Here is a 16,133-nt window from a genome sequence, read left to right on the forward strand (position 1 = left end):
TCAGGTGGTCAGGCTCACCGACTTGGTTTGATGCATGTCATCGTAGCCAAATCGCATAGATCGATGCTCATGATGTCAATCACTGTTTTGTCTAGACTCAATTATTCACAAATTATTTTTTTTTTAAAACTGGCCTAACAGCGGACTGAAAACTAGGATTGGTTGTCCAGGCTCTGACCGTCGTGACCGTCAATTGGACTTAGACGATGTGATCCACCCCTGGTGCATGGTTCGACTGGCCAGACTGGAGTATTTACAGGTGATATGGATGGCATAAAGTTGTCTGCAGTGTAAAACAATATTCACTCACATCCAGGTGATCACACCACCTCGTATTGTAAACCCAAAACACAAGACATACACATTGTTAATTTCATTTATTATACATTTATTGACGAGTATTTACACAATGGTGACCACAATAAGACAGTGTATCACATGGCAGTCATGTGACCACATAAGACAGCATATCACATGACAGTCATGTGACCATGAGGAAGACGGAGGATTACCCACAATCCCTGGACCCTGATTTCAATGATGGGTTAAGACTTCTACTATGGGGAACTGTTTTCAAATCAGAATAATATGTACAAATACACATATTTGCTGTCATTCAAACATAATGCCAAACATATTGTTGCCTAAGTACTTGAAATATTCGTCTAGCTGTAATACTTACCCCCACATAATTCTTTTTGTAAGAAGACTCTTTTTTAACTTAATTTTCAAATTTACTTTGTAAACAACATTTTGATTTTTGAATTTGAAGACAGTCCCACTCGCTGACAGACAATTTCTCACAATGGCAAGAGTTGCATCCACAAGATTATCTAATTTAAAAAAAATACAAAACGGCTTATTTTGCATACTAGGTGCAGGCTAAATAGATAATACATATAACGAGATTGCTATCTTTGCAATTGCATAGTTTTTAAATATCATTGTCATGTTACAAACTAATTATGGAAAACCGGTTTGATAATTCATCAACAAATTCATCAGAAACAACCTGTTTCATCTAGATTGAAAACATAATACTCTTTTTGAATCTGAAAAATGAAAGGAAAAAATAGTATTTTTCAATATTGGTTGTTTTTTTTGTAACAGTCACCAGTGAATTATTATTCTGCCAAAACTGACCATCTTTCCATGTAAACATTAAAAAAGTAAAAATACATTTGTATCCATTTAGGGAGTATATGTTATTTCTGAAGAGACAACAGACTTGAACATGTCCCTGTAAGATGAAGTTATTGATAGATCAAGCAGTGGGAGGTACAGAATACTCAGGAAGAGTTCTCTCCCTTTCATGCGGCTGATGCTTTGAAGACTTTCTTATTTTGGTCCAGAACAGCTGCTTCAAAGTGGGTCATCTTATTATCAGCTCTCAAACCAATTTGTGGATCTATGAAACTTGGTATGTGAAATGTGTTGCAGCCCTGCCAAGTATTGCAGTACAGGATAATATCACATTTGGAAGACCCCGTACACCAGTGTCCCACAATGTCTTGTACATCAGCCTGGTGGGAGACAAGACATGTCCAAACCCGTGGCCCAGTCCCGGTCTAAAATAAATTGTAGTTGTTTGAGATGTGTCGAGTCTTCAAAATTCCCCTAATCATAATATTTAGGTGGATTCAACCTTCTAAATCACCCCCGCAAAAAAGAAGTAATTTTACCTTCAAATATTTCAAAACAGTACACATTCCCCTTTGTATTTTCCAATAATGATGATGTACTTTTGGATATTTCAGAGCAGGACCCGTGGCAGTTTGTACTTCCCAATAATTATGATGTACTTTCGGATATTTCAGAGCAGGACCCTTGGCAATTTGTACTTTCCAATAATGATGATGTACTTTCGGATATTTCAGAATAGGATACATACCAATTTGTACCTTCTGATATTTCAGAACTGGATACATACCAAATTGTACCTTCTGATATTTCAGAACAGGACACATGCCAATTTGTATCTTCTGATATTTCAGAACTGGATACATACCAATTTGTACCTTCTGATATTTCAGAACAGGATACATACCAATTTGTACCTTCTGATATTTCAGAACAGGATACATACCAATTTGTACCTTCTGATATTTCAGAACAGGATACATACCAATTTGTACCTTCTGAAGTACCTTCTGATATTTCAGAACAGGATACATACCAATTTGTACCTTCTGAAGTACCTTCTGATATTTCAGAACAGGATACATACCAATTTGTACCTTCTGATATTTCAGAACAGGATACATACCAATTTGTACCTTCTGATATTTCAGAACAGGACACATGCCAATTTGTACCTTCTTCTATCTTCAAACAAACCGGCAAAACATCTGGGGTTGTAGTTTGTATATAACAGGACTGGTTACAGCCTTCCAGAATATAATTCATAAAAAAAACTAACCATGGTTGTGTTTTTAAAGAAAATGAGTTAAACTTCAACCTGAGTATATTAAACAAACATTTTTGTATTCTTACTTTACCCATACTTTGTCATTGTGCGACACTTGTACCCTACCCATAATGCAACTGTGCTGAGTATTGTCAACATTAGCCAATGACCGATGGCTCAACAAATGCTTGTCTAGATCGTGAAAATGCAAGCAGGAAAAATTGAATTTCCACATAGATTACCTCGTAAAACATGATATATATATTTGAGAATATTATTTCTTCTAAATCCTAAAAACAATATCCTGCTTTCAACTTTCATCTGCACTACACTCGTTTGTGTCCATCTGAGTGTAGTGTTACACTTTGTATCACCCATGTGTTAATTAATACTTTAACACCTTACACTCGCTCATAACAAAAACACTTGTTGGTGGCAACACCCATTTAACACATCCTTCACACATGACCGTGTAGAAATACACACTACACATAGGTCGCACCAAGTATACACAATTACACTGAAGTGTAACCTCTTGACATAGTAAACATGTTTAACACATGTAACAGCTACGTGTCAAATACAAACCTGTTACACCCAAGTGTAATTTGCCAACATCAATACATTCGAGTTGAACCAATTACATTTAAGTGTAAAATATTCCATATTTCACTGTAGTCAAGTGTGTTAACACCTTAGTGTAACCTATCAGTTACACTAGAATGTAACCAGTTATAAACATTTATACCACATATAACCACTCACACAATCGATTCGTATCACACATCGGTATAACACCTACTCCAGGAAGTCTATGAACTTGCTTGGTGTAACCTTACACCTCCTTTGTGTAACTTAGAACTAAGTGTAACATCAGCTGCCTTATCACTGAACAAATTCAAATACTTTGTACTTCTTTCCAACATAATTTCTTATCTGAAACTATTATACCAACATGCACTTTTATAAACACTTTGCATTTGCACAAGCACTGCTTGTTACATTTATCTTTAAATTACAGGAATTTGAAGAGTTTGAAATTCATTGTGACAAGAAAATAATCCACTTAACAACCCTGAGATAAGTGTTCACTGAACTCCACAACCATTACATCCTATGCCTTGATTAAATTAACACTAAGTCAGTTACATTAATTTCCAAGCACACATTTTAAAAGCATTGTTGAGAAACCGCAAGTCCTGTCCAGACCAGCCGTTCCGGGAAGACAAGCATTCTCAGTATAGTTGAATGGAGCTGTAATACTGTTACACAGATTCACACAATATTGTACGCCATAAGTAAGAGTGAGTGAGTGAGTGAGTATGGTTTTACACCGCTTTTAGCAATATTCCAGCAATATCATGGCGGGGGACACCAGAAATGGGCTTCACACATTGTACCCATGTCGGGAATCGAACCCGGGTCTTCGGCGTGACGAGCGAACGCTTTAACCACTAGGCTACCTGACCGCCCCCATAAGTAAGAGAATTTATGCATGTAAACTTCTATATTATGAGGAACAGATGATCTTTTCACCTGTTGGAGGAGTTTTTATATACTCCGAAACGTTGTGTTCCTCATAATAAAGAAGTTGAAATCCATAAATTCTCATAGTTACGTGTATCACTTCTAAATGCTTTTAAAGAAGTGTACACCATGTTTTTTTGGAACGATGTGAAATCAGTGATGCTGGAAGCACTCATAAAATCATCTCTCATGTAACTTGTTCTGAGTATCGCATGTCCTGGGGATACCAAACAAAACATATAGTTTTCAAACAGAAAATTACTTTTTCACAATTTTGAAAAGACTAAAATTGTGACATTACGGAAAATGAGTATTTACTTTTAGGATTATCAATTTGTTAAAATGAAGTGGCAGTTGCCTCAAAAAGCAGACATAAGCAGGAACTGTAAACAAAGTGCCCTATTTGGTAGAAAACATAGAAAATGTCCTATGAATCCTGGGCCCACTTGCACAAAGCGATCTTAGTGTTAAGACTATTGTAAGCCTATGTTAAAGTATGGGAGTTACGGTCATCTTAGCGCTAAGACTATTGTAAGCCTATGCTAAAGTATGGGAGTTACGGTCATCTTAGCGCTAAGACTATTGTAAGCCTATGTTAAAGTATGGGAGTTACGGTCATCTTAGCGCTAAGACTATTGTAAGCCTATGCTAAAGTATGGGAGTTACGATCATCTTAGTGCTAAGACTATTGTAAGCCTATGTTAAAGTATGGGAGTTACGATCATCTTAGCGCTAAGATCGCTTTGTGCAAGTGGGCCAAGGTCAGGCCTTGCTTTCAAACTCTTCAAACATCACAAGTAAAGGTGTAAGGTTGTATCGCTACAAATTCAACACAATTTACATAAGACTTCTAACTCTTATGAAACAACAAAAATATAGGCTTAATACTGAGCAACCCTTATATACAGTATAACACAAAAGTCATAATTTAACATATCTTCTCGTTTTGCCTTGTAGATGCTATACAGTTACCCTAAGTTGAGCAATTCATTTTTTGAAACAACGTTCAAAAAAACATCTGAAAGTGTGAATATATCTTTTGGTGACTGAGGTGGCTACATGCTGCTTCCGCAGCGTCGGTTAATACCGTCATTTTACAACACAGACAGCCGGCGATGGCAGCACACTTTATCTGTTTAGCCTCTTATGCACTTCAAGAGCATGATTTATCCATCCAGCCTCTAACAGTCCTTTATCTGTTTGCAAAAGCTGCCAAAAATACTTGAAACGCTGTAATGTCCTTTCAATACTTATTGCGTGACAGTTTTTAGCATGTCGGTCCCTGAATATGAAACGGCTAGGATCCATCGTTCATATAATACAGTGTTACAAGCAAGCCCAAATGCATACTGACGTTCCATCACAAGAGTTTCGCTCCCACCAACAAAGCCTGTCACATTGGCCTACTTTCTGCCATTTCTCTTCACAGCCTCATTTTGAAAATGGCTCCATAGTTTCCATGGCAACACTCCATGATAAATATCCATTTCGAATCTCAGCAGTTTTGCACCAATTTCATCCAATGAAAATATCTCTTGTTGGTCACATGATCTGGACGTTTGTCCAATCAGAATGTTCCGCCTCAAATCTCCTCCAATGAGACTTGAGCCTGCCCTCTGTTGTGATAATTTATATATACAAACAGCTATATTCAGTCCATATCACTGTGCTTGAAGTTCTCGTTATAATCTCAATCCTCGCGCACCCTCCTTTCGTCAGAGAGCCCCGTTCATATGGGAGTAGTCAGTACATTGTGTGGCACAGTTCGTGAAAGACTGAGACTTCTCAGACGAAAGCGATGGTGACTTGTTAAACGTGGTGAACTCTATCGTCCCCTCTGAAGAGAACAAAAAATAAATGTCAGTAAATGAACCATTGTAATGCCACAGCCAGCATTACTCTAGACCTAAATCAGCATTATTCTTGTCATATAATGGTATGTAAATATCAGCTAATGATTCATTATAACGCCACAGCCAGCATTACTCTAGACCTAAATCAGCATTATTCTTGTCATATAATGGTATGTAAATATCAGCTAATGATTAATTATAACGCCACAGCCAGCATTATACAAGCCATACGATGTAACTATATCATGATACATGTCAGGATTAGAAACTAACAGTTTTTGTCCACTAGTCCTTATAATGATAACATATAGCAAAACCCTTAAAATGGGCCAATTTCTACTAGTCCTTATGATACCTTAACTATTGGGCAGTTTGGTAAGGACTCCAGGACTAGTGCCAATTTTTAACGCTGCATGAACACTAGCGTTACAGGTCAAGACATCGAGAATGTTGAGTGGAAATTGATGTTTGCGTGAGCTGTTTACTGTACACGCTAATATACTATCTGGCAAGATAGGACCCCTGTCTTAATCAGACTAAAACAGTCATGAGAACTATACCTCTGTCACCATCACAGTTTGTGACTTAAACCACTATCCTGAAGCCCCAGCCCAGTAAAATTTCTTTCGGTCTTGTAATCTTTGAAAATGTCCACACATAGCGTATAATCTATTTAAATGATGAAAAGATACCTAATAGAAATATTTTAGTCACAGCCTGCCACTATCATTATTATTACAGGTCAAATAGACATACTTATATATTGGCACAAAACCCTACTTATTTTGTTCAGTTTTAGGCAAAGGTCATAGAATCATACAATATTCTATCAGAGTGAGCTAGTTAATCGGACGTTCGTCTCACCATTGCTGCTCAAGTCTGTATTAGTAGCTTGATCCTTTGTTGTGTGTTCACGGCTGTGCGGCCTCTTTCGGCGGCGTTTATGCTTCCCATGATTCCCTGAAATGTGGTCGCTAGGCGACAGAGAGTCCATAGTATTTCTGGCACTGAATATATTGGGGGTTGTCCCACCATCAAAAGTCCGAAGCTGTCTATCATTTGGGAGGAAACACTCAACTCCGCCGGGAACATGCATTCTGGGAGATTTTTGACTATTTGTCTCTGCACCAGACATGTCAGCTTCATTGGAGGAATGGCCACGACCTTGGGGTGGCACATGTTGTAAGGAACTTGACCTTTGACCCAGCCGGTACAACACAGCAGGGTCGTGAAGTTGTTTTTCTCCGTTTCTTGTGCCACCATTTTGGTCCAACAAAGGTTGATCTAAGTACAAAAAGTTGACTTTTAGTAGGGAGTTTTGAAATAGTTTGAGGAGAGCATGTTAAGATTTCATTTCATTTTCTATTTCACTTTACCTGAGATGGCAAGCCTCATGGTCAAAAGCCTTGTCTCCCTTACCGTATTCGGCGTAATAAGCGCCCCGCTCTAATAAGCGCCCACGGCGATATTTGCTAATATATTTGCTCATGAACAATCCCAATTAGCACCCTTTTCGATTGATCAATGTACACAGTACTTATTTATTCGCGCTCGTGTGTTATATGCACCCTTAATTATGGGCAATTAAATTCTTGAAAAAATATATCTCTCGTATATAAACGTTTCAGGCTGTCAGCATAATCCACGAAATTTATCTTTCAACTCCGTTTTTTTCGACAAAATAATATTCTAATACGAGCCACCTATTTCTAATTTTGAGAGCGCCCTGGGCGCTTATTACGTCGAATACGGTACATATTAATTTTCGAAGCTTCCTTGGCCCTGTTTAACAAAGCGCTCCTACCCAGAGTTCCATGCGGCTGGCAGCCAGCTAGCATAGGACCTCTGCCACAGGCCAGCGCCATGTGACGATTCGTCACATCTTTCACAGTCCATTCAAGATATTGCATATGCTTTTCATCCGTTTCATGTTTGACAAGTCTACACATTTTCATAAACAAATGTCAAAGAATGGTTAACTTTCATTGAGAAAGTATGCAAATACGTAAAAATTTACTTGTTTTTGCGTAGTTATCCTATGTTTACATTGGTTGTACGGCTCCACATGCTGTCATCGATGCCCAACGGAGAGCTAGCGACACGGTCACTTTGATGCATAAATATATATTGTCATGCAACAAACTGTCGCAGTTGTAGCAGCATATCTATATAGTTATGCAAAACAATATGTAAAGCGCCCCCAAATACTTGCATTAGTCCGTTCTATACTGATTTCTGAAAAAGCGCGTTTGTTTACAAACAAGAGAAAAGTCCGGTCATGTGATATGCAAATTAGCCTGTGGCAGTGGTGTTATGCTGAGTCACCACTGTGACGGAGTGTGAGTTGAAAGTCAATGTTAAAACATGAGTTATGATCTCCTTAGTATTTAGAAAGCATCACACTAACGTATTGTCATGGTAACCAACCTGGGGAAATATCGTCAACGCTTTTCGCTGTGTTGATGCTGTTGAAGTTGTTGTCGCTGGTGCTGTGAGGGCCGCTGTAGTGAGGTATGGACCCATTCGGCACAAGAGTGTGATTCTGTGAACATAAGAAACAGTATTGTGTAAGTTCGAGTAGCTACTGTACAGGGTACCCCGAGGCCTCAGACAGACTGGGGGGCAAGGGAAGGAAGATGGATGGACAAATAAAAGTGTACACATGCCCTAGATCCATTGAACCATTTCACATACTTTGTGATCCGTGAAGATCTGGGTTCAAATATGTTGTAAGAGGTGACTGACGCGATTTAATGGTCAGACTCGCTGATTTGGTTGATGCATACCATCGTATCCCAATAGCGTAGATCGTTGCTCATGATGTAAATCACTGGCTTGTCTGGTCCAGACTTGATTATTAACAGACTGCCCGTCATATAGCTGGAATATTGCTGAGTGCAGCGTTAAAGAACAAAGAAACAAACAAAAACATATTCTTTGTAGTTGTTTTGTACTTACAGGAACGCTGCCTTTCCCAGCTTGGGAGTTTATCATCTGACATTCCACTTCAGACATGGGGTTCACATTGATGTTCATCTTGTTGTTATGGTTACTGTTGCCATGGGGACCGTGTCCATTGGCAACCAGTCCGTTGAGGCCATTGAGTGGGTATCCATTCATGTACTTCTTCCTCATAGACTCGCTGTAGATTCTCTGGGCTTGATCCTGGTACTTGGAGTGGATCACACCGTTCATGGCTGCAACAGAAGTGAAGCCATTATGTATACACTATGTATACAATCTTTGTTGGCCCTTAATCCAAACTACACTCTGGCCACTATGCATACAATCTTTGTTGGCCCTTAATCCAAACTACACTCTGGCCACTATGTATACAATCTTCGTTGGCCCTTAATCCAAACTACACTCTGGCCACTATGCATACAATCTTCGTTGGCCCTTAATCCAAACTACACTCTGGCCACTATGCATACAATCTTTGTTGGCCCTTAATCCAAACTATACTCTGGCCACTATGTATACAATCTTCGTTGGCCCTTAATCCAAACTACACTCTGGCCACTATGCATACAATCTTCGTTGGCCCTTAATCCAAACTACACTCTGGCCACTATGCATACAATCTTTGTTGGCCCTTAATCCAAACTACACTCTGGCCACTATGTATACAATCTTCGTTGGCCCTTAATCCAAACTACACTCTGGCCATTATGTATACGATCTTTGTTGGCCCTTAATCCAAACTACGCTCTGGCCACTATGTATACAATCTTTGTTGGCCCTTAATCCAAACTACACTCTGGCCATTATGTATACAATCTTCGTTGGCCCTTAATCCAAACTACGCTCTGGCCACTATGTATACAATCTTTGTTGGCCCTTAATCCAAACTACACTCTGGCCACTATGTGTATGATCTTTGTTGGCCCTTAATCCAAACTACACTCTGGCCACTATGTATACGATCTTGTTGGCCTTCAATCCACACTACAGTGTTGCCGTTATGAATACAACCTTAGCATTGCTTAGTAGGCCCTTAATCGACACTATAATGATGTCATTATGTATACACTATGTATACAATCTGAGTTGGCCTTTAATCCACACAACAATGTTGCCACTATGTATACATCTGATGTCATCACTTACCCATCATGCGACGTTGTTGTCGTTGTTTCCACCAGCACATGACGATGAAGACGAACAACAACAACAACATGACCCCGAGGACGATTCCCAGCACCATGTAGAGGGTCTCGCTGCTGGACTGGGTGCTTGTCTTCTCCGTGTCGATCCCGTCCCCCCTGTGCGTGGGATTGCGGGGCTCCTCGACGCGGGGTTTGTCCGGGGGCGGCATATTCCTTGTGTTGGCCTTGTCAGTTACTGGCTCGACCGGGAATGCTTTGGGAGGTTTGGTCAGAGCTGAAAATAGGTGCTGGGTGTGAGTTGGGAACACTTCTTAAATTGTACTTTTCACGCATCAACCTCAAGAATCAAAAGTCATTGTACAAAGAGGGCAAAGAAACAAGATCATTCTAGAAATCAAACAACAGTCATCATTGATAATATTTCTAAGAATACTCCCTCTTTTATATTAGGAGTAATCCCACCCACCTCCCCGATTATCTGCATCTACAGAGCTGATGTACAGGAGTGAGGTTTCCCACCAAATCTTAGCAGCAAGATACTATTGCTTGCACAACTGACTGGATAGTTGACAGTGAAGAGAACTTCTGTTGAAAATCAGAGGTTTTTTTAAGTGTGAGGACACCCAAAATATTTGTATTTGCCTTTGTATTTGCAGGCATTATGTGCAAATACTAAGCCTCTTTTACACCATAGCCATAAATCCTGTAATTTTGGGTGTCCTCACACTTAAAAAACCTCTGATTTTCAACAGAAGTTCTCTTCACTGTCAACTATCCAGTCAGTTGTGCAAGCAATAGTATCAATAAGAAGGTGACATCCATAAACTGCTGCTACCAATTCCAGTGTGAGCATAAAATATTCCTTGTTTTGAACATTTGAATGTCAAAACTGAGGTAAAGTAATTTGAAAAGAAGGTATAATTAAACATGCAACAAAATACGATGAACTAATATGTGATCTTCCTCAAAATTGTTAGTCTGGGGTTAACAGACATTGGCACGAAGTTATCATGAAAAAATCTATCCTGGTTTTACTTCACTTCCTCAAGAACCACCAGTAACTACAACCTACCCAATGTTCTCTTCACAACAGTGTTGCTACTGTCACTGTTCCCAGCCGAGTTGAAACATAGCATACGAATACTGTACTCTGTGTCAGGCTTCAGATAGCCCAACACATGTGCACGAACTTTGGTTTCAAGGATTGTGATCTTTTTCCATTGGTCTTTTGAGTCGTATGGCTTGTAGAAGATGAAAAACCCTTCGATTGGTGAGGATTCTGTTAGGATATACTGAAACAAGGCAAACAAAAAATTATATATTTACTGTCAGACTGTGTGAGAAGCTTAAAACTGTAGTTCAGTTATGTCTCAACACGTCAGCTCAGGATGAAGTGATACAGCTCTGTTCTCGACATTTACGTCATTTGTCAAACCCATGTGCAGAACAAGTATTCTACCCAGGCGCATCTGGGATTCCAATCCACAGTCAGTGTATCCTTGTTTGACAAAGGGAGATCACTCAGTACAACCATGCCCCCACAGACACAAATCTACACTTACTTACTTACTTATATTGGAGATTTTAAGTGCGCTTTCCGACTGCAGCGTATTTCGCACACGGCCCGGCCAGGCCATTTAATGTGTTTCCGAAAAGGGGAAAAAGTTGTTTGGCAATCCAGTAGGGCTGTTTTAGTGGTTGCTTATATAGAATTTTGGAAATTTTGAAATTTGGAAAAAATGCTTAGAGGGTTTGAAATCTACAAATTGGTCTAAGGAGTTAAATGGAACAGAAGCTACTTGACCATGCACGGCGCACAAACAAACCAACAACCTTGCAGTTGCTTTGAGCAGGTCCAACACATGATGATATAAGACATACTGCCTGCTGTTACAGTTGTATAAACATCTGGCTAACGAGTTGTCAGACTAAGACCCAAGCCCATTAATTACCTGTTTTCTTACCAATTAACACCTGCAGTGTACACACCTGAGAGATTACTTAGATAATAAGCAGCTTCGTCTGACGGGTAACATCAGCTTGTCAACACTATAACTGTTATGTACACATGGAGAGCAGGGCATCAACATTGTCCTTCTAACCAGTGAGGATAGTTAGTGATATAATGCACTTTTGTTCTTGGACTTGTCTGAATTTAAATGCACTGTGTTGCTCAAACTTTAGCATGATGCTAAAATGAGTGAGTATGGTTTTACGCCGCTTTTAGCAATATTCCAGCAATATCACGGCGGTGGACACCAGAAATGGGCTTCACACATTGTACCCATGTCGGGAATCGAACCCGGGTCTTCGGCGTGACGAGCATGATGCTTAAAATGAACTTTCAGATGGACAATCTTATTTTAGGAAATAGAATTTTGAAACATTGTATCACAGCAGTTGTGTTGTTTTCTTGTAAACGATCACAATTAAATCATCTTAGGACTGACCCAAAATGTGTTTGTTACCTGTTTGTCAGGCAATTTCGGAAAGAAATGTTATTTTGTTCAAAATTTTGATTTTTTTAAATTTCATATTTTCTTCAATTTTGAAGTAATTTGGCATTATATTTGGAGACTCATTCAATGCCAGAAAATAAAACTAAGTATTAATAAATCTCTCTATTATTATTTATTATTTATTATTTGTACACACCTGCCACTTGATGCCAATGCCGAACACATCCTTCCCCTGTTCCTCGTTGTGGAGTGGCATCGCTTCTACAATGGTGGGTCTGTCCACCGGGGGATGAGCTTTGCCAGCCGGAGCCACCTTCATGAAGAAACGGTGTGAGTTCTGTCCGACCTCGTTGTCATTATTAGAATACACAGCTGCGATACGAAATTTGTAAATTCCACCTGGAAAACAAATACAATGTATCAGTTAAATTGAACACAGATCAAATCTAGATAGAATTGATTTCATTACTTATCTCATAATTGAAAAATATATCCTTATTCGAAGCGAAACATTGGTAAGTCAACTGCTGGAGATTCATATTGTGACAATAGTAATCCGGAGATGACATATCGTCCTAGTCTGGTGCAAATCGGAAATGGAATTTGGCTACTTATACCCAACTGTTGTTCATTGCCATTGAATACCTCCAGGTCAGAGAAGTAAAAAATAACGCTGTTCAGTATTTCGCAAAATCCTAAATCATTAAAAGGCACCAGTTCACCACAAGACTTGTCTGTACAGCAAGTTTCAACACGACATATTCAATGAGTTAGGAATTTTGCTCCAAAAACGTAAAACGGACATGCTGATCACTATATCACTCCCATTTTTTAAATGGGGGAATAAAAAAGTGACAGGTTGTTTGTAGAAGTGCGTACCTGGTTTGAGATTGGACACTTCGTACATGGTGGTGTCCTTGTCGATGTCGCGGTCGTCGGTGTGCCAGCTCGCCTTATTGGGGGCAACCTCCTTGTACTGCACCCGGAAGAACACGATCGGTAGGCCGTCATTCTGTGGCACTGTCCAGTTCAGCTTGACCGAGGTGTCGGACAGTTGGTCAACATGCGGCTGAGATGGGGGAACCAGTTTGGCTAAAAAGACAACATACAAAGTGAGTTGAGGTTCAGTCAACTTCTGTCTGTGTAACACCACACTTAAAGTACTCACAGAAATGAAAAAAAACTGTTTTTTCGACCTCAGATCTCAGATCTTAATATGAAAATATTCAAACAACTCAATTAGTACTAATTGGGCCGTGGCACAAATACAGCGAATCAAATGTTTTTATGCCTTTTTACACGTAAAAGTGTGTAAAAATGTGAATAAAACAGACTATTGTGAAACAGGGCATAACCAGGTGTAAGTAGATCAAGGTGACCTATGACACCTTGACGACAGGTGAGAACAGGTGCATAATGCCTATAGTCTGTTTCTGCTATGTCAATTTGGACTCAGTTTTATTTTTGAATGTTGAAAGTGCCGACAAATTACCTCCTGTAAAGTACAGTTTGTATTGTTCACTGAGATCAAACTAGCAAATCCAGACTAGTACTTTTCGAGTTGTTTTGGTATTTCGTATTTACAGCTTTGTAACACATTGTGTCGATTTTTAAATTGAGAAAAACAGTTTTTTTTCATTTCCGTGAGTACTTTAGTAATAGTCCTGCTATATGACGGTGGCCTGTTGATGAGCACCGTCCCACCAAGTTTAAGTACAATGACATGACCCGAGCTGCATAGTAGAGTACTGAGACTGACTGTGCTCAAATTCAATCTGAACGTGCTCGCCTGTTGGCGACAATGTAGCGTCTATAACATTTTTTAGACCCATGATAGGATTCAAACCAAGGGATTCAAATTCTGATCCCAGGTCAGACGCCTTGTCCACATGGCCAATCAGGGTAACCCTGAATGAAGAGGTCATGGGATGACTTCACGCCCTGCTACACATGTCTGCTACATATGCCTTCTACACATTCCTGCTTCAGTGTCTGCTACAATTCAACATCTCGTAATGACATTCACCTTTGCCCTTCTTCCTCTTCTTCTTCTTTTTCTTCCTCTTTCTCTTATTTTTCTTTCCCTTCTTCCTGTTCTTACGGCCACCATTTTTATTTGGCCTGTTCCGTTTCGGGACTTTGATATCTCCGTTGACCTTCAAGTTCTCAGAAGTGGTCTCATTTGTCCCTGCCTGGTCACTCTCGGTCACGCCAATAGTTGTCTCATCTAAAAAATGAAGTAAATAATTTGAGCATTTACGAAGTTAAAAATTTATATTTAAGTTGCCCTGATTTGAGGAAGAAGAAAAACAGCAGCAAGGGTTACCATATATATGCCACAAACGCATTACCTTTCCAATGACAATGAACCCACACAACTGCAACAATCTGTGAGTCTCATGCAATTTATAATATGGTCTGAAGCTGTCATACCTAACATATTTTGAACTTTTTACTTCAATGTTGAGAAGAAATTATTCAACACATCATTTTGGCCATCTACATAAGAAATCAAACCCTGATCTTAGGTGTAACCACCAAGCCATTCCGCTCCCATTCCCCTTTGGCCAATAACGAACTGAAAATTTTACTTAAATTTGAAATGATAGAGGGAATGAGTTACCTCCCTCTAATTTGAATTTGGACTGACTGAGGGTGAGTGAGTGAGTGACTGACTGACTGAGAAAGAGTGTGTGAGCGAGTGACTGAGAGTGAGTGACTCACTGACTGAGACTGAGTGAGAGAATAGTTCTTCATGCTAACCAAATAAGACAATTATTTATTAATAGGATGAATGCTGGTCCTAAAGCAGTCAATAGTTGTATGGTCATGTGAGTGAGTGAGTGAGTGAGTGAGTGAGTGAGTGAGTGAGTGACTGACTGACTGACTAATTTGAAATGATATGAATCACAGCATACCAAACGGAGAACAAAGATCAAAGTTCATAAACATGCATTTGTGATCCATGACTTGAAAGAAAGCTTTTCCTAAAGGCCAAATAATGGTGCTTTAAAGTTCTGAAATTCGGGAGTTTTTCTGATTCAGCCATTCAGAGGATACTTGATTATCCACAGCAAACGACTAGTTCTTTTTCAGCCTTCCAGAGAAAATCTGACTATCCACAGCAAACCTAGGTCTCTATTACAATGCAAGCTGACAACTCGAGGAAGAACAAACCCAACACAGTTAAATAACAGTGTGCCGATGCAGTTCCATTCTCGTTCTTTGCGATACAGGAGTACTTTCCGGAATCCTCGGCCCTTACACGGAACAGCTGCAGGGACCCGCTCGGTGCAATGTCAAGATGGCCGCGAGTTGGACTCAATCTCTGGCCATCCTTAAACCAGTGGAGTTGGTTGGCACGAGCACTCAGACAGGGAATAGCCACCGTCGTGTGTCGCTGCACCGTCATGTTAGTTGGCCATAGTGTGAAGTGGGGCAGGTGCGCGGCTATGGTGTGATTGAGCTGGGATTGGCTGAGATTTACAGCTAAGTAAAACAGAAAACGTACAGCACAAATAAAGCTGGAAGCAGAGACAACATACAGCTACTGGCTGACTGACTGAGAGTGAGTGAGTGACTGAGAGTGAGCGAGTGACTGAGAGTGAGTGAGTGAGCAAGTGAGTGAGTGACTGGCTGACTGACTGAGAGTGAGTGAGTGACTGAGAGTGAGCGTGAGTGACTGACTGAGAGTGAGCGAGTGACTGAGAGTGAGCGTGAGTGACTGACTGAGAGTGAGTGAGTGAGTGAGCAAGTGAGTGAGTGACTGACTGAGAAA

The 16,133-nt window shown here is 39.9% G+C and overlaps 1 protein-coding gene across 4 annotated transcripts in view; it reads right to left on the minus strand.

The window, feature by feature from the left end:
- Positions 1 to 397: 397 nt before the first annotated feature.
- The window catches only part of LOC139477175 (interference hedgehog-like), a 128,716-nt gene continuing 112,980 nt past the window's right edge, over positions 398 to 16,133 (minus strand). For all 4 annotated transcript variants that reach the window (XM_071259727.1, XM_071259724.1, XM_071259725.1 and 1 more), the window contains exons 10-18: positions 14,382 to 14,582; positions 13,235 to 13,447; positions 12,552 to 12,754; positions 10,969 to 11,188; positions 9,898 to 10,170; positions 8,746 to 8,984; positions 8,215 to 8,329; positions 6,652 to 7,071; positions 398 to 5,771 (exon numbers count right to left, since the gene is read on the minus strand). In XM_071259727.1, coding sequence (XP_071115828.1) covers positions 5,650 to 5,771; positions 6,652 to 7,071; positions 8,215 to 8,329; positions 8,746 to 8,984; positions 9,898 to 10,170; positions 10,969 to 11,188; positions 12,552 to 12,754; positions 13,235 to 13,447; positions 14,382 to 14,582 — 2,006 coding nt within the window. In that variant the 3' untranslated portion in view covers positions 398 to 5,649. The remainder of the gene's footprint in view (positions 5,772 to 6,651; positions 7,072 to 8,214; positions 8,330 to 8,745; positions 8,985 to 9,897; positions 10,171 to 10,968; positions 11,189 to 12,551; positions 12,755 to 13,234; positions 13,448 to 14,381; positions 14,583 to 16,133) is intronic.

Source organism: Haliotis cracherodii, unplaced genomic scaffold, assembly GCF_022045235.1.
Source record: "Haliotis cracherodii isolate W230 unplaced genomic scaffold, xgHalCrac1.p SCAF_31, whole genome shotgun sequence".
In the NCBI taxonomy this organism is placed as follows: domain Eukaryota; kingdom Metazoa; phylum Mollusca; class Gastropoda; order Lepetellida; family Haliotidae; genus Haliotis; species Haliotis cracherodii.